Here is a 22496-nt window from a genome sequence, read left to right on the forward strand (position 1 = left end):
GTAGTACTTCTAGTGAAGTCTTTCATTCTATTTTTGTTATTTTGTTCCTTTAGATCTCGAGTTGAAGGGCAAATTTTTGGGCACTCTTGGTTTAATAGCCCAAACTACATGATGTAATTTTTTGGCATCTTATCGATGTGTAAATAATTTTGCTGTTCAAAGAAATAAATATATGCTTAACAAATTAAGAAATTAAAAAATATAATCAAGTGGTTATAAATCAAAGTTGGAAATCATCTGATAATTTTTATTCCTTAATGGGGTTAACAATTTTTTTTGGTTAACAATAATTAACATTAGTTTCTTGTTATGTTTGTGTTGGACCAATAAATCTTCCTTAATTACATGACACCATTTTCTTTTTCAACTTTACTACTACTTTTTTTTTTTTTTTACCATCACAGTTATGTTTTGTGTTAAAATCTATTTACAATAAAAGATCCAATAATCAAACCCGAAGTTAAAAATAACATCACCTCTCACTGTTATTCCGGCCACCACCGTGATCCCAATCCCCGCCACAATGAACGACGACCACTCCACCACCGGACTAACACTCTCTAAAACAGAAACCATCCAATCATTTCTATCCACGTCAACAAACAACGCCCGCCTCTCTTCACACCTCCGTGAACTCGCTTCATCTCTATCTCACCAACCCACTTCATCTGTCCCTTACAACTCTTTCCGCTCCATCTGGGTCGCATCCGATCCTTTAACACGACCCGATTTACGATCCCTGTTATCCGGGTCAAACTTTATCCTTAACAGCCCACAACCTCGTGAAAAGGTAAGTTGTAATTAAAAAAGTTTTCTTTATTGTTATTCTTTTTTTTCATATTTATTGTTGGGTTTTGTTTGTTTTTAAATTGTAGTGAATAAATTTTTAAACTTTAGTTGTAATTTTGAGATAGGATTGTTAATTCAGTAGAGTTTTGTAGCTAAGTTACTGTTATAAATGGATTATGGTTTATGCCTTTATGGTTTATGAACTCGTCCCCCGCCGACCGGTCCGTGACCAACATCAGAGAAGGTAAATTACAGTTATAAGGGATATTGGACAGATTTGAATTCGAACCTGAATTCCGCTTTTATGTTGCATGTTCCTGGCCACTAGGCTACCATCATAGGGACCTTTTTTTAAACGGATTATAGAGACGGGTTATTGATTATAACGAAAGCATAGAAGCTATACAACTTAAAGTCTTTTGGTCTGAGGGATTTGTGGTGACCTTACGGGTTATAGGTTGTGGTTTTGAGGCTTGTTGTGAAAATTGTGTACAGGCGTGTTAAATACTTGTCGCTGAGTAAAAATGAAGCACAAAACTTTGAGGGTGTTTGAGATTGTGTAATTTAGTTAAGGGCTTATTAGCTTATTCAGTTTTTTAAATGCTATATGCCTATATGCACTTTTGAGTGCTTATGTGGGGGTGGTTTTACACTTATATGAAAGCTGAGATAGGAACCTATTATATAGGGTCCGTATTGGTGTTTACTTTATGAATTCTTAGCCATGAACATAAGGTAAAGTAAAGTGCAACACTGCAACTGTACTTACTTTACGAATTCTTAACAATGAGAATAAGCTAAAAAAGTGCAATCCCAAGAGGCCAATACTCGTGTATCAGTAATGTGTTTGGATATGTTTATAAAGGATTATCACGATTTTGGTTTCTGGTTATTGGTTGGTGTTTGGTAAAATTTTATCTTGATTCTTGAATGTAGTAATGATCATCTTTGGAGAAGGGGTAGTTGTGAATTGTAAGAACTATAACTTTGGAGATAATTGTAACGAATGACATGACTGAATTTCTTTTGGTTTACAATAGTTGTTTAATTATGTACATGTGAACTCTACTAAAGTTATGATTTTTTTATTCATAGATAGTGACTCGAAATGATGGATGACTTATAATCTTGTTGATTTATATGCATTTGTAGAGTGAGGAGTTGAAAGCAAGGCTAAGGAAATTTGAGGAAGCAGCCGAAAGGAAAGCATATAAGGAGCTGGTGAAGGATATTACACCAAAAAGGGATGAAAGTGAGCCGTTTTCTTCATACAAGGATCAAATAGGCTTTGGTGAGTTTCTTTCTGTAACTATTTTTGTGTTCCTTTTTTGCTGTTAGAACGATGAGACACCCTTTGAATGATTTGTGTTGCTATAAAGTTTTCCTAATATCATTTGGGGTCCTTGATGCTAAAATCCTTACTTTTTTTAAACATTATTCTGGGTGGTAAATTCAGAGTACATGCTAATGCTAAGTAGTGGTGGCAATTCAACTCATTTTTGGGTAAATGGCCAAATGTGTTGATCTGAGTTACAGTATAAGTTTTCTGTAATGGGTCAAAATTGACGAATATTCCTAAGATGGAAACGGCCAAAAGTTATCCAAAGTGAATTTAAAATGATATAACCCTTCAAAGTTCTTATTTAAGATCCTATAGAGCATTAGCCAAGTGGTATCAAGAGTGTCCCAACCGAAGGTTGTGGGTTCAAACCTCGTCGTAGATGTGTGTGTGAGTTTTTTCTGTCTTACCAAAATAAAGAAAAAATAATCATTTAATTGGAGAAAGTATATTGTTACCGTAATAAGGTAGTTTGTGTACTTGTGTTTAACACAGTAATTATTCATCAAATTTAAAAGCAGAAGGCTGAGAAGTGGCTGTGGTCAAACCTAACTCATTTCGGCTCACTTAAACCCGTTGCATTTTGACCACCAGATCTGTCTCACTACCCAACACATGTGACCTGCCCATATCGCCACCTGTAATGTGAATGCAATAAACAATAACTTGAAGAGAATTTGATTATCTTTGTACGTTTTGGGGAATGAGATCCATTTGACTTTGTCGTATAAAATTGAACACCTTTCAGCATTGTTCTATGGAAGTTAATTATCTAGTCCATGTACCTCTAAGCAGGTTTTACTCATAAATCTTTACTTCTTGGTCATGAAACAATGGTGGCTTGATTAGTTTATTAATGTTTTAAGCTTATCAAGGACAAATGTCTATAAAGCGTCCATCTTTTTGTTGAAACATGTGTTGTGGGGGCAAAAGGTCATAAGAACGTGATATGATCTAATGATAAAAGGTCATTAAGAAATAAATGACTTAATGGTAGATGTGCTAAACAAATATTGCTCGAGGTTTTGTACATCTAATAACAATCTTGAACCTTTTTACAGGTTTGCATGTCGCTCTTACGATGTTTACATGCTATTTGGTTGGATATTATACATTCAGAGCATTGTTTGGCCATAGTCCAGTAATGGTACTAAAACAATGATTTCACTTTCTTGTTTATTCAGGCACCATTGAACACAAACTCGAAATACTGTTATAAGCAATACTATATTTTGTCTTGACTTGTTTTCAGCATGCTGCTGGAGGGATCCTTGGATTGGTCTTGGGCATGCTTGTAGAAACGGTTCTTTTTATAATAAGAACTAACAGCCAGGATCGTAAGACCACATATACAGCTTCTAAGCTAAAGAAGGATCAATAAATATCCGATTCTTCATAGGTGAATTTTTCTTTCAATTATGCATGTCGTAACAACTAGGATCTAGCACATTAAGAGATTATGTACCTTTTGGTTATCTACTTCGATGCGACAGTGCACAACTTCTTGTGAGAATCTTGAATGAATTACTGCTAAATGGTTAGAATCGTAGATATTGTGTTAGAAGGTAATGGTTTTGAGACATTGTGTTAGAATGTAATGGGTTTTGAAAAACTCTTGTTTTTTAAAGATTAACTTTGTTACCTATAATGCAGCATTGCTTTCTTTTTGTCTTTTTTTTTTTTTGCTATGTGCTAGTAGATAGTTCTGTCAGGATTGAGAATGACACAATCAAATCTAAATTACAGGAAACAAGGAGCACATTTGTTCATTACCCACTTTAGCAATACGCTGGTGTTGCTTGGGGGGTTTTATTAGAGATCCTTAAATTACGATGAAGCGTCATGCAGATACCCCACTTCTTTTCTGGAGAGAAAATAACAGGCGAAATATGATGCTACAAAATATAGTTATGTACCTACGTTTTGCCCTCTTGAACATTTTTGGTTGTTTCGATAAATTGTTTTCCTTCAAACGTTGGTGTTTATGGGCATCATATTATGATCAATTTGTATGAATTATAGATCTATGTACATTTGGACAACAAAAACAAAATTTAGAACAAAGTATCAGAACACCCGATTTGTACATGTGGCATTGAATTGATTTCTATATATTGCTTTACAACTAGTCTCAACTCTAACCAAACAGTTTGCAGACCTAGTTTTAACTTTGTCAAGGTGATTTTAAGTTAGACTACAAGTAACAAACATTCTTTTAAGTTCTAATGCATACAAATTCCTAATTATATTTGTAAATGTATTAGAAGTTTAGAAATGAAAAATCTAAGCCTAGATGGTCATAACGAACTATTGGTATCAAAGTCACCATAAAAACACAACACATATCATACAAATGGAACACTTCAAAACCAAGAAGCGCAAATATAACAAGATGACGAAGAACTGATCACTGTGTTGGTTTCCAGATGCTATTTAAAGATACAGTATATACAAGTATAACTTTGCACTTGGCGCAAAATGAACCACAACAATGATAAAAAGTATACCAATTGTGTATCCAACTTAAAACACAATCAAAAGATAGAATTTGTCGCATGGGCACAAAGCACTAGTTGAAATGAGAGTTTATCTTCTCGGTAGGAAGGGCTTACAAAAACTTAATATAAGTGCACCATTATGAACAATTAATCTCAAAGCCTTTTCCATGTGATCCTAGTGCAGTCTGCTTCCTAAAATTTGAGGGTCATGCATTCTGTATGTTGTTTGAAAATCATATCATTAAACACGTGAGCATACTACTCCAAATGACTAATGTGACTACAGAAGTCAGTCATGTAAAAGTGAAAAGGGTCCCAACCCACATGGAAAATAATATACCATCCACCATAGAAGTAGCTGTGTGGATCAAACACAGTTGATTAAAGCCGGTTACTACTAGTATTATGACTCCTCAGATGCCATACATAGGCTCGCACAGTATCACATATATAGTGGTGCCACAAAAACACTAGGTGCTCAATCAAGCAGAAAGTTGGCATATAATCTATTCATGGGAGCTTGACAGCAGAGAGCCAGAGATCCATCTTCCAGCCAATGCCCATAAAAGTACTCACTAACCAAAAAAAATGATTTTGTGCAACAGGATCTGAACGGCATGTCGGCATATGATGGCTACGAGTAGGAGTCAAAAGGCTAAAAGTGTGCCATCAACCAAAAAGTGAAAGCTACAGTGTCAGAGCGGAAGTTCTCCTCAACTATAGGCGAACCTCAAGCAGTTGACTTGTAGCTACTTTGACAGCTCCTGACTTCTCGCACCAAATAAACGTGACCTAATAGGCTAGTACATTATGCATCTATCTAGTTCACTAGATGCGCAGGACTAACACAAAACCGATAGACAAGAATCCAGACCAAGACACTGATAATTAGCATAACGCCTGCTACAATAATAACATAACCCCAACTACAATATACGTATAACAGCCACATATAACAAAATGACAATAAACTTTGTCTCCGTGGACTTCTCTAATTTTTATAAGTTTTAGCAGTAACCCACTAAACAAACTGAACTATGAAGAGTTCACAACTGGTATATTTCAACATAGATACTGAGAAACAAGCCTGTTTTCTGGCTCGTCACATGGTCAAAGATATACACGGTTCACTTATACTAGTATAAGTTGTGAACATTTAGAAAGAGGTTAAGCATATTCATGGCATCGCAAAAAACACATCACAGATAATCAAGACATTTTCAGTGAAAGATCATCATCCTAATTATATTGGAACATGTATCAGAAGCCTTCTAAAAATGTTATGCAAGTATGTATAATCGTAACCAATTACTAGTGTTCCTTCGAGTGCATTGCGACTAGAAGCACATCATATCGCATAACATGTGATGCTTTTTCAAAGCAATAAAATTTTGAGAAACTCACTACAACGACATGACAGCTATCTTGAAATAGAACTCTTCATAACCAAGAAACACATATATGAAAAGACTTTAAAGCTGATCATTGTGTAGTTTGACAAATGGTTTTAATATTAAAAAAAACAAAAAAGAAAATACAAAACAAAACAATACCAGTGCATAGATCTGTGCTTACAAATAACCCAAAAAAACCACGATAATAAGAAAAGAAAATCAGCTCAACGAGAATTTTAAAGTAAGCGTCACAACTACTACAATGAAGTTGTACAAGGGCCTTCTCCATCTGAACTCTGAATAGGTATCATTATATTGTAAATATCATACACTATAATGGTGTCGGACTATGCTATGAAGATGAGAAACTTATGGTAAGGGGGTCAACGAACCAAGTACTCAATAACTGATATATTTTCTTACCTTTTCCTAACACATAAATACAAAAAGCAGGAAAAAAAGAGAGAGAGAGAGAGAGAAACAACTGAGCATGTCCATCACAATAATATATCAGTGTAGATCTTCGATGACGGAAAACTCTCTCAATGTTGAGACAAATAGCCAGTAGAAACCTAAGCAAGATTGTACCACAAGAAAAATGATGAAAGAAAGTCACAAGGGGCTAAACACGTTACATGTGCTATGTGTACAAGACTAATGACTCACTCAAAAGGTTATTCTCAACATGGAAAGTTTGCAAACATAGAACTTCATGAAACGTGGAAAACTATGAGAAAGTGTAAGTGCAGAGCCAATGAAATGATTGGTATCTGCAAACTAATTGAAGTACTTGTTGCTTCTTCCTAATATTGGTATATTGGTAATAAAATACATGCTGAATGTTACTTTCTTAAGAAAAAAATCATTTGGCATGCTTCATGCTCTGTAATTTAGGACTTAGGAGGCTACAGAGATGAAACGTATTTATTCCATATTTCCAACCAAGTTTCATACTCAAATGGTGCAAAAGAGTCACGCACAGGAAGTCAGTCACAGTGTCACACAAGTCAGTTTATAATTACTCTTAGATTAGGGCCCCCTATCCCCAGTCAAACAGCAGGGTGTAAATGGAAGCAGTAACGGCATAAACTCTCACGACTACAGTTTTACATAATGGCTTTGTTTATTTCCCTCTATGATGACCTCAAAGGCTCAAAACAATATGAAAAGGAAAGAAACTTTAAAGCTTACTTGGTTTTCACTGGTAACGTAAATAATGAACAAATATAATCAAATGTGCCACACATTTTCCGATTATTGGGCCTTGAAAGAAAACATATTCAAATTCAACACGACTTAATACCATCCAAACAAAGAATTTGAAAGTGGGACGTGTGGCACAAGTGCAGTTGATCAAAGACGTTTAATGCTAATACTGTGGCTCCCCTACGTAGATAAATATAGGCTACCAGTATCAGATAAGATGGTACCACTGAAACAATCCTAGGAACACATACATAGGCATATACCTACTTCCCGCAAGGCAAAATCTGCCCCAAAATACTTACGGGACAGAAAAGACTACCAGTTTATGAGCACATCAGAAGTGGTCTAATAGGAGTAATAGCCTAATCAATTTGTATACCATATTACCATTAGCTCATGCACAATTGGAATAATCCCTCTTTAATAGTCGTATCAATGCAAGTTGCGTCAGTTCCACATAATGCAATTTCAACACATTGAGGCTTGAGCAAATGACTTAAACCAACTACAATTACCAAGCTAAGGAATGACACCAATGCATTTCAAGTAATAACGATTAAAATAAACTGTAAAAAAGCTTTAGACAACGTTGAGAGAAGCAACAAGTAGTATTATCATTCATAAGGCAAAATTCATTGATCAAAGCTGCCAAGGCACACAATTAATAGTTCCCAAAACACGGAATATAATATGCCTTGTAAAGAGACTTAGCCTTCCTACAAACTTAAGGAGAATTTATAAAAGTACCTATCTCCAAAGCGAACGATGAGATGTACATGATCAATAAGGAACACCAAGTAAACTGCCATTAGGAGGCGAAAGCAAAAGTAAAAGAACCGAACTCTATCCATAACCCCTGTACTAACGACTATCTAAAGATCATCATTCGCCATTTCGCCCACAGAAAAACCTCCTTTTGATCAACAAACTCAAAAAGATCAAGAATCGCCTTAGACCTCGACCTTCAATCTCCACGTTAATCGTCATTCCTCTTCCGATTCTCCTTCCCTCTAAGCCGAAGAAACAGTACACGAGCCTTCATCTTCACCACAACCGCCATCATTATCCACTAACTTCATAAACTCCTTGTCACTGTCGAAACACCTTGCTTCTTTCTTATTCAAAACATCCCAAAAGAAATCAGTAAGCACAGACTCATAACCCGGCATCTTTGCATACCCAGGGAAATAGTTAATATCGATAACAAGATACCTATTCCCAACTTTCGTATCCCTAATCACATCAAAATTAAACAAATGCAACTTCATTGCCTTCCTCAACCCACACGCAATATTCGTAATCAAACTCATTGGCGGCATATCCAAGTCAATCATCTTGTAATAGTACTTATCATCATTCCTTTCATCACTAGTCAAATTCGACACCTGTGAAAACGACAACGATCCTTTCAAACTCTCCAACTTCTCTTCACTAATATCCGGTAACGACTTCCTTTTCACACATTTCACATATTTCCCCACCACATACACCTTAAAAATCACTCCTCCATGATTCACAAACTCCTGTAACACAGTAGCATGTTTCAACTCCTCAAATCCTTCATTACTAAAAATCAACAACATCTTATGCGATTTCGCACTTCCGTCAGCCACTAACGGCTTCGCTATCACCGGAAACTTCAATCCTCCTATCATTCCTTCCTTATCCTTTTCACCTAATCTCAATTTCTCAGGTTCATATATAACTACTTGTTTCGGTATCCCAAACGACGCCGTTTCACTCAACTCAACATCATCATTATCATCAAACTTATTCATATTCATATTAATTTGAATTTCGGAAACAACATCAAGCATAGAAATACGATTATGTAAACGCTGTATGTCATCAGGCAAATCAATAACAATAGCGTTAGGGTTAGAAATCAGATACTCACGGAGCTGTTTACGCCAATCGTCACCGTACAATTTGTGAAGTACGCAATCGAACGGTCCTTGATCAATCAAATCCTTGTTTGTATCGATCTTAATCAGATCGATTCCACGTGATTTCGCTAAATCCACTAACGATTCCTGAATAAAACTCTTTTGTTTCTTCAATAATAAAGCATAGCCTATACTGAATCGCTTCGTCGTCATCTTTTCCGTAACATTTAACGATTTTTTTATTTTTATTTTTAAATTTTTTTTAATTTTTTTGTGAAATGTATAGATACACAGGAGTGTATGTATAGGTTCGGTTGGTGACTGTGAGAGATGATTCTTGGAGTTAACGAGAGAGAAATAGAGTGAGTGTGCGTTTATATATATAGGGTTTGAGAGTGGGGTTAGATAAGTTAACTATGGTTAAGGGAATAGAAGAGTCCACGTGGCATATTCTCTCAAATAATATACGGATTCCGCCGCACTATGGTGTATGAGTGTAATGGAATTCGCTAAAAAGTGATGAAATTTGTTTTTATTTCCTTAAAATAATACGAGTAATAATAATAGGGAAGGAATGGGTTTTTGTAGTTATTGGATTGGATTTGATTAATCCACTTGGTCTAGTTGATGGATGGGAATAAATAATAGTGGTTCACTTGTTATAATTTTATACAAAGAGGTGTTAAGAGAATAAGAGTATCAAAATGTTTGGATTAAAAGAAAAATTTGAAGTCCAAAAGCAAATAACGTTCAATTGTGTTTTGGTATTACTATGTGAAGTGAAACGGATTTGAAACCATAACCATTTCAAGCATAGTGTCTTGCAATGGTCCATTGAAGTGAAAAATGTGGTCAACAATCGGCATACACTACAAAAATCATTTTTTGTGAGAATAGATGTCCTCACAACAAGTCCAAATATCCTCACAATAAGTAGTTAGTGAGAAAATGTCCTCACAATAAGGTTTGTCACTGGCCCGTCACAATAGGTAACTGGTGATGACATTTGTTGGTTATTGTGAGGACATTGACCAAGAAAAAGAAAAAAGAAAAAGAAATGGAAAATAATGTATTGTGAGGACAGTCCTTGCAAGAAATAAAATAATTTTATTTTCAAAAAACTTATTTAAATATGTAAAAATATATATTATTTGTATTTTAAAAGTATAAATTAAATTATACATCGTATGTTACTACAGTAAATACGAGGTTTGGCAAGAACTGTCCTCACCAAAAATACTACATATTATGGCCTCACAATAAACTTTAATAAGGACTGTCTTCACAAATAGTTTAAAAAATTTTGGCAGGAATCTGCTGCAAATGCAGCTTCCCGCCCAAAAATTTTCCGGGTCTATTAACCTGTTTCCTATCCAGATTTTCATCAAACATCAACAATGTCATCAAACTACCACAAATACCATTAATAGAATCTACTTAACAACATATCCGAGCAATAGCTAAACATAATGTTTGACAAATTCAACATAAGACGTATTCAAGTACAAAAGACATATTCAAGTACAAAATATTTCCACTATAACTCAAAATATTTCAGCCACAAACCTAGTCGGAGTCCGAATTGTCCTCTTCTTCTACCTCCTCCTCTTCCCACACAATATCAAATCCTTTCTCTGTCATAGCATTTGCCATTATGTCCACTTTTTTAGTTAGAATCTTTGTGTCCCTCTTTGCTGCTTTGAAAGTTGCTTTCAACAATGCATCAACTTCGGCTTGAGTGTAAACACGTCCTGGTGGATTAAATGTACCAGCCCCGAAACTTGATGAGGAGGAGTATTTCGTGGGAGAAATTTTTAAAAGAAATACACAATACGAATAAATATAAATATAAATGTGTATATATAGATATTTAAGTTTAATTTTATAGATAATAAAAGTTATTGTGAGAACAGTTCTCATTATATGTCTAGTCAACAAAAGTCTCACCACTTCTTTTTCTTTTTGACTTTGACTCCATAAAGAAAATCAAAAATAAGATTTTAGGAGGAGAGTCCTCACAAAACGTCTTGACAAACTAAAAATTCAACACAATTAATTTTTTTTTTTATCTTTTAGTGCTTTTTAGTGAGAAAATTATGTTCTTGCAAATTTTTGTTATCACAAAAGGCAATTATCCTTGTAGTGATAACACATCGACACACATCGGTATGTAGCGTATGCCCCTGTAAATCCACAACCTGGGCATATCGGTACAATGATGCCGATTGAATTAATGAATTGAACGTTGGGGCATTAACGTGGCGTGCTTTGAACTTTTTCTTTTCGTTCTAACACGTATGTCGATGATTATGAAGATTTACCGCCCGTTGCAATTTGGAATGTATTCTTATGTTTTGGCAAGGTCATGTGGCATCCATAATCCATTGATTGGTTCTTGCCATGCCAATTTTTGACAAATTGACGACCACGTACTTTACATTTAAATAATCTATTTTGGTAAAATGATACTATTAAGGTAGAAGCCTAATAAATTAATGTTATGTTAAGACTTATTACAAATTGGTGCAACTTTTCTTTTTGTTCTTCTAAACGATTACAAAAGTTAAAGTACCGTGAGGTTTGCTGAAACTCAACTACAATGACATTGCTTGCCACTCGTTATCGTTTTCGTTTTAGACCAAACAACTTCAATTCAGTTCGTTTTTGGATTTTGAAACACTATATTAAAATTGAACGTTCCCATCCCAAATGCAATGGGGTCGCATGTTACCTCTCATCGATACAACATTAAACGACCCAAATTTGTAGTACTCTTACTAGTATTATTATTGTCAAACGAGTTTTTATTGGTCAAATTATGCATCTCACTTGGATCATCTAATTAATCAAACGGATACTATCATGATAACAACCAAATTAATCCAAGGGCTATTGAAAATCATGACTTTAGAGGGTTGAGATTTGAGATTTGATCTTGTGATGAGTTTCGATGGTTCGATTTTTTAATCGACTATTTATTTTTATTTTTGTATATATAAGACTTCCATTTTATAATAACAATAAGAATAAAAATGAATAACAGACTACATGCATCCTTAGTCCGTTTTCTTAAAAGTTATTCAAGTTATGGGTTTCGAGTTTAAATATTTGCAAATCTTTGTATATTTCCTAAAAAAATAAAAATAGATTTGGAAATATTGATATCATAAAATAAAAAATATTTGTGGCATACACAATGGAAAATCAACTAAGAGGGTGTTTGGGAATGCGTTTTGAAGTAATTATCTGATTATTACGTTTATAAAACGCAAATAATCTAAAAAGGTGTTTGTGTGAAAAAGTGATTATCTGTTATGAAAACGCAGTTTTGAAGAAGCATGTACCTACATGCTTTTTCAAAACGCAATTATAAAAACGCATAATTTATTTTATAATCACAATAACAAACACCCCTAAAAGCTCAAAAAAAACCCTTAAAACTAACCTTATATATAATAAGTATTACTGCTAGAATGCTAGTCATCATGACGCTGCAAGTATGCAACAACATTGCTAACTACCAATGGCTTATTTGTCTCCAAAGACAGTTTCAATTACTTGTACAAATCTACTGACCAACTGTTACCCATTTGAAGTTTTGTAAAACAGTGACTGATCCAAAAACTTTTTTTACAATTGGCACTAATGGTTAATGGTAACAATACATACACTTGATGATATATTATGTCATACGATGACACTCTATATTAATATATGCATTATGAATTACTCGTATTAAAAAACTTAGAATCATGAAAAAAATATATACTTATTATCATCTAAATAACATGTAACACACCATATATAAATTTTTGATAATTTAGAGTAATTATTGTATTTTGAATTTTGATGTATCTTATATAGTTATAGTTGTATTCAGCAATCAAACACTAAAAGGGCGTAGAAGAGGCAAAATGGTTCCTAAGATTTACAATTACACGTGCGTTTGGAAATACGAGTAATTTTCTTTAGATTGGGTTGGGTTATTTGAAATGTATGCTAGAAATCTAATAATAATTGGGCCAACTTGAGGAGGGGCATAAGACCACCGTGGTTTAAAGCTGGATCCGCCAATGCTGCAAAAGCTGGGCTAACCAAAAATGAACCGCAATTAGCTATGCCAACTGTCTACACCAATTCACCAAATGTATATTTTTTGTTTTGAACACTTTATGATATATAAAAAAAAGTTATTTAGTTACTTTACTAGCTAATTAACCCGGGTTTAACCCGAACCGCTTAATTAAAAAGTTAAACCAAAAAGTATATAGAAATATATATGTAATTTGTTGTCGATACATTATAATTTGATTATAATTTGATATTGAGATAGCAAGATACTTGTAAAGATGAACATTAATATATAAAACCCGATTAAGGTGATGAAAAAGTAAAAGAACTACGATAAATCAATAGTAGATATAGAATTAAAAATAAAGAGTTAAAATAAAGTCGATCATTTTTCATATTAATTAAAAAAAATTTAAGGTTAGACAAATAAAATGAAAAAAAAGATGACATAGGGCCTCGTAGAAAATATATTAAAACAAGATAAAAAATGATTATGACATTATATATGTTTAAAAAATAGTTTAGAAACAAATGCTGACATGTCACATATGAAAAAAACTTCTAAAAACAATTTTGTTTTATTTATATAAGAGATAAATTAAAAAAAAAATTAAGGTTAGACAAATAAAATGAAAAAAAAAATGACATAGGGCCTAATAAAAAATATATTAAAACAAAATAAATTTTGATTATGACATCATATATGTTTAAAAAATAATTTAGAAAAAAATATTGGCATGCCACACATGAAAAAAACTTCTAAAAACAATTTTGTTTTATTTATATAAGAGATTTGCTAATAATAATCTAGTACATGGTATAAAAAAGTTTTAATGGAAATATATAGAGTTGATGCAAATTAACAATTTAATGTCATGGTAGGAGTAGGAGTCTAGGATATAGTTTTTTAAGTAAAACATCAAATTTTATAGTTCGGTGAATACATTACTGATAATACCTTCATTAAAGCTATGAAACTAACGTTAAAATATAACAATTTAGAAAAAACCTAAAGATGAAGATGTCGACTTTGTTCTAATGTAATGCTCAAGTTGACGTGCCAAGTCTAGTACTTAACTAGATATTACACCCGTGTCCAATATTGGACACGGGGTTTACGATATTATTAATATTAGATTTTTATATATTTAATATAAAAACTTATAATTTTGAAGATATATATTGTTCTAAGTACTGTTATACTTTGCAAATTGTAGTATAATAATCACAGGTTCGTCATTTGATCATGATGCGACCCATAACACAAATAGGTTTATTATCAATCAATTATCCTATGATAATTAAACAACAATTCGGATTGTTTTCATATTCTTTGATAACAATTAGGACTCTTGATTTGAATGACAATTGTAAATTTAAAAAATTAAATATAAACACTTTTTGTAATTTTTTTCAAAAATTATAAAAAAAAATTCTCCTTAAGTTGATGACTAAAAATAAAAATAAAATTAAGTATTCAGGGTTAAAAAGTGTAAATTATTGATGAAAAGCAAAAAAAAAGTAAATTAAAGATATTTTTTCTACAAATTAATATAAATACTAATATAATAATATATATTTGAATAATGATTATTAAAATTTTTAATTTGTAGTTATCTAAATGATGACATCATCAGAAGTCAATTTGATGAAATCGAACGATGTGATTGGTTAATAAGTCATTAGTTCAACTGTCTTATAGTATATATATTAAGATTAAGTACTGCAGAGTAAGGTCTCAATTCGATCAATAGCTTTAGCCAGTTTTTCAAATCAAAATGTCCAGGGCATGCAAGTTTCAATTTATACATGTTCAAGGCAATAGTGTATAAATACAACCTGAAAAATGAATTATTTATACTACTATGTAAAAATTATAACACATATGTTGAAAGTTAAGAAAAATGGAATGTGCAAATTGACTAAACTACCCTTATTAAATTAAATCATCATCAACCCTTATATTAAATTACATCATTAATCTCTTATATTGTAAAATATCTGCACTATCTCCTTAAATCAAAGAAAAATTACTCTAGTAGTCATATTTTAGTCTCTATATATCTAAATATAGGCACCTAAAAAAAATATACAACCCATCCTGGCAAGCTTGATGCTGGCAAATCTTACCTTAAAGGTTTTAGCTTAGCTTAATTGGAAGATTTGGGGGAAGAGGAATGAAAGAGGAACATCTCATTTCTTTCTTTACATGTATATGATTTCATTCGACTAGCGCAACAATCTTCGATTCTGGTATCATATTAGGAAAGGGGGAAGGAAATCCGAACAGGATAAGTTTGTGAAAGACCGAGGTCTTGACTTCTTCTTGTGCCTCTCGCTTTCATTCACATGTTAGCAGAAGGCACAGAGATAGTGATTCGATCTTCCCTGTCATCCTTCGTTTATATTGGTCAATATTTCCTTAGCACCTACCAAACATAGTAAGAAGTGACATAAACCAATCAAATATTGTTATGTGTTTTTGTTGGCCCCACAATTGTACTAGTGTGAGAGATAGAACATTATCTTTACCAGATGAGGATTCCTTACAGTTGGGGAACTTGACTAGTCAAGTTAAGGGAATCATGACTCTTGGATTAAAATCAAGGGCCAAGATTCAAATATCTTCTTTGAATCTCCTTTGATTTTAATCTAAGGGTCATGATTCTCTTAACTTGACCCATCAAGTTGCTTTCAACTTTAGGGAATCTCCATCCAGACCATTCATTCATTTCAAAATAATAGAATTTTTACCAATATGTATTTAAGAGGCAAATTAATTCAAGGTGATATGAACTTAAACTACAATATTAGTATACCAACAAGTTTGGAGAGGACTTGTAATATTACATACCAACAAACTATAATACCAGTTGCAAACAAGAACAAACTAAACTTTTCACCCATGCTACGAAAAACCAATTAGAATTGAAGATCAATATAAGTTGTGGCAAAATCTTGATCACTCTGGTCACTTTGCAAATTGCAACTTATATATATTTTATTTATCTAATAGATGAAGGTACTATACATTTATTTGGTGCAGTTGATATAATTATTAATAATGTATTTTTAAGGGAGGCACTATACATGTTTTTCGTCTTTTTGGTTGTAAAAAATGAATCTAGTCCACTATCTGGTATATATTTTGTAGATATTGTTCGTCAAAAGTATGAAATGGATGTGACTCATTTGTAGCTTTGTGTTTGTTACATACCAACAAACTATAAATGCCAATTGCAAACTAAAAAATTTTCCATTATTTTGGAATGAATGGTATAAAGATGTTTAATTTCCTCATTGTGAGGCTAACAAAAACACATGACAATAATTTATTGGTTAATGTCATTTCTTACTATGTTTGGTAGGTGGTAAAGAAAAATTGATCAACGTGGTATTTTCTTTTGTAAGTGTCCATATTTGGATATAGAGACTCAAATTTGATTATTAGAGTTATTTTTTCTTAAATTAAACACTTACATCAATTATCTATAACATTTGACGTTGTCATCACCATCACTATCCATCACCGTTATCACACCGTCGTCGGTTTCGTTGCATTGCGCGGGTACCGTGCTATACATCATAAACTATTGGATCCTTTAGAAACTACTTACATTGAATCAATAGTGTGTAAAACCAACCTGGAAAGAGAATTATATATCATAAACAAGAGGTCAAGAGTTCAATCTTTATGCCTGACTGACCGCTTTAGTTGAATATTGAAGCTCGTCTTTACCTTAAATAGGAATAAACTATTTGCATCTTAACTTCTATATACCATTAAAGAAGATATTAGACCTATAACCTATAACCCGTAAAATTAAGGCATATGACCACAGCTTGTCCTAGCTTTGTGAACACGATCCGATATATAAATTTGTAATTATCAAACTATACATATAACTAATTCATTTATAGGCGAATATGCAATATGTAATTGTTTTTAACATGATGATGGCCTCGCCATTGGCCTGGTTAAATTCAATCAGGAAACTAAACAAAGTTTCAAACGAGTCAATCCAAAATATTAATACTTTAGATCGACTTAACCTAGCTTGTGAAACTAATTTGATAACAAATTTCTTTTCGACTTTTAATCAAACTCAAAAACTAAAAAATATTATTTGATTTTAAAATTTTGAGTTTGATTGGAACTCGAAAAAAAAGTTCATATCATATTCAAAAACTATTAATAACAATATTATTATCCATATATTCAGCGTATACTTACCACAACTTTGTATTATTGATTTGTATAGTATATAATATAAACTGTACATCATGACTGTTAGTGGCGCCATGATTTTTATCCTGAGGTCGCCGCACAGTTTTTATGATACTAATAAGTGTAAATTAAACTATAAAATTTAATTACTTTAGTTTGAAGTTGTCAATTACCTTAAAACTGGTCAAATATTTAGAAATAATATTAAAAATATAGAGTTTTATAGAAATGGTGGGATTGCCATGACCACCACTAGGGGGTTTCATTATTTGGATTAACCGGATAACCCATCCAATTCATTTGACTTGTGTACTATTTGGATTTGGTTTGGTGTTTGGGTGAAACCGATTAAGGATGTTGTTAAATGGTTCGGTTTTGGTTTAGAAAATTTTCAATTAGGTCCCAACCGAAACCCGATTAAGCATTTAATGTTTAATAAAACTATAATAAACCAATTTAAATGATATAAATACAACTTCAGTTATTTTAATAATTTAATCCAAAAAATCTTAATACATGTAGTTATCTGAATAACCTCATCATGAATAAACAAAATGGTGTACATTAACATTCGGATTCGATGATTATTCAAATATACTAAATTAAAACTTGAAAACGTTTTTTATTTGGGTAATCCCAAACTCGACCAAATAATCCGAACTTTTATTTAGGTGGTTTGGATTTAATGGCTACATATGTGGATTGGGTAAGGACGGTTTAATAATTCATAAAAAACCGAATAACCCAAACCGAATAACTTTATTCTCTCAAAATTCGACCAAATGAACACTCCTAGTTACCACATAACTCATCCACTGATGACAATTGACAAACGTATCATACTAATCTTTTTCTTTTTCTTTTTCGAAACATAAATCTTAATTGTTTTAGATTAGTTACGAGTATATTTTTATGCTGCATTTCTTTTTATCATTGCTTCAAACCAAATACATTTGACAACGCACAAATCGTCCAATGTCAAACAATAATCATTAACTTTATCGAATATTCCCACATTCCAATAATAAATCCCACAACAAAACTACAAAAATAGAAGAAAGACCCCCAAAATCATCTCATCATCATAAATAAATAAATAAATAATCGCTTAAATCAATCCAACAAAAGTTACCTCTTCAAGTTCTTTCCTTTATTACACTCCCAAACTTCCCCATTATAATTATATCACACCCACAAATTTTCATTCAACAAAAAGTTATAATTATGTATCAAGAAAAACATGTTGAAACAAGAAAATCTGACAATAATAATAATAATAATGGGGAAAACAGTGTGAAAAAATCATCAAGATTTCCATTAACAATTTGGGAGATGGTGGGTGCTTTTTGTGTTGTTTTGGGTTTTGGTGTTGGTTTGCTTGGAGTTTATTTAACATTGCCTGACTCTGATTATAGTTTTCTTAAGCTTCCAAGAACTCTTCAAGATCTTCATATTTTAAGGTATATTAATTCATTTATTTGTTTTATGAATTGGGATTTGTTATTTTTGTTTGTTTTATGAATTGGAATTTGTTATTTTTGTTGTAAAGTTTTGATCTTTGTGTTGTTTGCTTTTCTAAATATTGTATATGCCCCAAGCCTCATGGAAATTGTATACACACACACATATATCAACACATTATTTACTACACACTAAGACTACCTGCGTTCCACCTTCACCATACCCCAAATTTTGGTATTGTTGTTTTCCTTATTGAGATTTCGGGTGTCATTGTTGTTTGTATTGTTGCCTCATTAAAATTTTAATGTATATAGGGTAGGATTGCTTATTTTAAAGCGCTTATCTGCTTAAAAAAGCAGTACCAACATGCTTATTTTAAAGTGCTAAGAACTTATTCTAGCGAGTGTTCGTTATTTTTTGTTTGAGATGTTGGTTTTTTTTTGTTCCATAATCGCTAATTATTAAAAATTAAAATCTTGATTATTATCCCAAAGAATCTTGATGTTTCGACGGGTTTCTCTTTGTTGTTGATGCTTGACACAATCTTTATTACGAGTACATAAAAAGGGAAAACACATCAACAAAAGCAAAGTTAGGCTACATTAATGGGGAATATCTTTTGTAATCTTAATATTAAGAAAAGGATATATCCATGGAGTGATTGTTTTTAAAGACTTTTCATATCTGATTGTTATAAGATACTTCCTTTAATTGATAGTCACGGTTGGCTTATATTGGGCTAATTTCATCGGAATGTAATGAAATTTAGTTTAAATAGCGTTGGATAAAACAAACTTACGAGATGACTACTTCCATAAGAGAGCTAGAAAACAATAGCTTTATGCTACCCAGCACCTTAACACCTTTGTTTTCTCTTGAGGTCTAGCTTAATCAATTGCAATCATGATCATTGTTTTGTGATTTTAGGCTGATTATCCTGTCAAGTTCTTCGAATAGTAACAAGTACTTTGACTATGCACATTCAAAAGTCAAAACTTATGCACATATTGAAGCGCTCCTCAAGCTCAATTATATCACATTTTTGTTGAAAACTAGGTTTGAAACTTTGTAGTTTTCTTGCACAAATTGAAGAGGAAGGAGTTTCAATAAATATCAATAGTGTGAAATCATGTGCTTTTTCTATTCGAGTCCTGTGAATCATATAGGCGTTGTTAAAAATGATTTTAAAGAATCAATGTCTTTTCTTGGTTTTTCAGAGATAATCTCGAGAGTTATACAAGTGACTACACTGTGCAAGTCCTGGTGGGGTATTGCACTGTCTATATCTTTATGCAAACTTTTATGATCCCTGGGACTGTTTTCATGTCACTACTTGCGGGTTCCCTTTTTGGAGTCTTAAGAGGTGTAGCTCTCGTCGTCTTTGCTGCTACCGCCGGGGCATCTTCTTGCTATTTCCTATCCAATTTGATAGGGCGACCGCTTATCTTGTCTATGTGGCCTGATAAATTGGGGTTCTTCCAAGACCAGGTGAGGCTCAGATACTCTATCATCTAAGGGTGGCGAAATATGTGTGTGTTTGTGAGTGTTGGGGAGGGGTCAAAAATGAGTTTTCCCTATTATGTGTCAGGTCAGTCCAACCAGCAAACTTTTTTTTTTTGCTCCCTTTATACAATTTGTAAGTGGTTTAATGTGTTGAACCATTATTCAACAAAAATATTTACTTTATACAATTTACTATTAAGTGTTCTATTTTGACTTTTTAAGTTTTTTTCTTTCAACTTTGACCGTAAATATTTTTGTTTGTGGTATATAACACTTGATATAACATATATGAATTGATTAAGTTTTACATGTACTTTTCATTTATATAACTTTCATCAACTAATATATAACACAAACAAAGATATTTACGGTCAAAGTCAAAAGACTTGACCAGTCAAAATTGGACAATTAAAATGGGACGGAGGGAGTAGTAAGAATAATCTGAATCTTTTTTTTTTTCAATAAACCAGTTTAGAAGGTTTAATGCTTTAGATACATTTTGGATGACTTTACCCCTTTGACTCACACGACCAGTTTGACCCTTTTAAAAACATTACCCAAAGTCAACCCATTTGCAAATAAATGGGTCAAAATTTCAACTTCTAGCTCAGTCTATCCTTTGAAAGCCGCAAGCCTTATGTCTTTTATCAAAGAAAGAGAGTGATGAATTTCATATGTTTATTCAGGTGGCTCAAAGGCGAGATGGGCTGTTAAACTACATGCTTTTCTTGAGGTTGACCCCAACCTTGCCTAATATGTTCATTAATGTAGCTTCACCAATAGTAAATGTGCCGTATCATACATTCTTACTGGCAACTTCTATTGGGCTTATTCCGGCTGCCTATGTCACTGTCAAGGTATTGTTCTTTAAGCTGCTTATTATTCTTTTGTGTCTTTGCATTTTATATTACAAGGCCCATTTTCTATCTACACTTCTTTTAATAACTTTTTTCCTTGCTGATGTCTTCATAATGTGTACAGTTTTTTAATTTTGATTGTTAGATACATGTAGGCATTTACCATTTATTTGACACGTGACGTCGGCACATGATTTGATTGTACATATTTAAATTCTATTCGATTTGGTCATGCTTTCATAGATATTCTATTATGATCTCCGATACAAATGACAATTTTTCCTCATAATAAACGCAAATTAAACTTTCATGGTATTAAAGCCTATTAAGTCATGATTTGCTTATATTTTTTTGATGTGATTTTTATTTGGATTTTTTTGTTTCTCTAACGCATTCATAATTCAACAGGCAGGTATAACTCTTGGAGAATTACAATCAATTGGAGACCTATACGACATCCACTCTATAGGAACCTTGTTTCTAATCGGCCTTGCATCCGTTACCCCTACATTGATAAACAAGAAGAAAGCATCATAGAAATTTTGGGCATGATTGTATCATAATATTTCTGACCACATCCCCTCACAAGTTATAAAGTCTGTACAGAATTACAAGGTTACTCTCAATTTCGACCTCGGGTTTCAGCTATTGAGATTCGTTGGTCTGTGATGTAGATGTTGGGGAGGCGAAAAGGGGTCTGCACAATCTTTTACTACTACTTGTTCTCTTCCATTGAAGGGTAACAAGGTAAAACTGTTTAGATGCAGTATAATCCATGTCAAAAAATAAAACAAAGACAGTGTGAATGATTCATGAAAGATTGATTGCGTTATTATTTGAAGTGTAATATTGGCACTTCTGATAGCTTCATGTGTTTAAAGATGTAAACTTTTCTTTCTTGAATAATAAATGTGAAATCTTATGCCATTCTTTGGTTGTATGTAATTCTCATGCTAGTTTGTGCCAACAATTTCCTGGTTTGCTTGTTTCGAGTGTGATTTCCGTGTTTATGTGACGTCTGGCTTCATGGCCTGCGTATTTTTTAGTGTTACCACGGTGCCACCAGTCCACCACCATTGGTGGTGGTTCTTTCACTTGGTAGTTGGTAACTTGGTAACAAATTGTTTGTTTGTTCATATTTTGTATCCTTATATATTTGTTCACAACAAATTTAAAATTAAAATGAAAATAATGAGATTATTATCAAATAGAATCAATGTTTAATATGGCATTAAAAACTTGAGAAATATAACAGGCTGGTCAT

At 32.7% G+C, this 22496-nt stretch overlaps 3 protein-coding genes across 3 annotated transcripts; 2 read left to right on the forward strand and 1 right to left on the reverse strand.

Moving 5' to 3' along the window:
* The first annotated feature begins 453 nt into the window (after positions 1-453).
* LOC122600659 lies at positions 454-4203 on the forward strand. Its single transcript, XM_043773411.1, has 5 exons — positions 454-790; positions 1942-2080; positions 3190-3275; positions 3381-3527; positions 3875-4203. The coding sequence occupies exons 1-4, from the start codon at positions 524-526 to the stop codon at positions 3507-3509; spliced, it is 621 nt and encodes a 206-aa protein (XP_043629346.1). The 5' UTR covers positions 454-523; the 3' UTR covers positions 3510-3527; positions 3875-4203.
* Positions 4204-7837: 3634 nt separating this feature from the next.
* On the reverse strand, positions 7838-9454 carry LOC122600009 (inositol-tetrakisphosphate 1-kinase 1-like). Its single transcript, XM_043772639.1, has one exon. It carries the CDS (start codon positions 9323-9325, stop codon positions 8237-8239), a length of 1089 nt encoding a protein of 362 aa, XP_043628574.1. The 5' UTR covers positions 9326-9454; the 3' UTR covers positions 7838-8236.
* A 9048-nt stretch (positions 9455-18502) lies between these two features.
* On the forward strand, positions 18503-22159 carry LOC122599090 (uncharacterized membrane protein At4g09580-like). Its single transcript, XM_043771549.1, has 4 exons — positions 18503-18871; positions 20090-20360; positions 21062-21232; positions 21641-22159. Exons 1-4 carry the CDS (start codon positions 18636-18638, stop codon positions 21767-21769), a joined length of 807 nt encoding a protein of 268 aa, XP_043627484.1. The 5' UTR covers positions 18503-18635; the 3' UTR covers positions 21770-22159.
* Positions 22160-22496: the final 337 nt, after the last annotated feature.

Source organism: Erigeron canadensis, chromosome 5 (assembly GCF_010389155.1).
Source record: "Erigeron canadensis isolate Cc75 chromosome 5, C_canadensis_v1, whole genome shotgun sequence".
In the NCBI taxonomy this organism is placed as follows: domain Eukaryota; kingdom Viridiplantae; phylum Streptophyta; class Magnoliopsida; order Asterales; family Asteraceae; genus Erigeron; species Erigeron canadensis.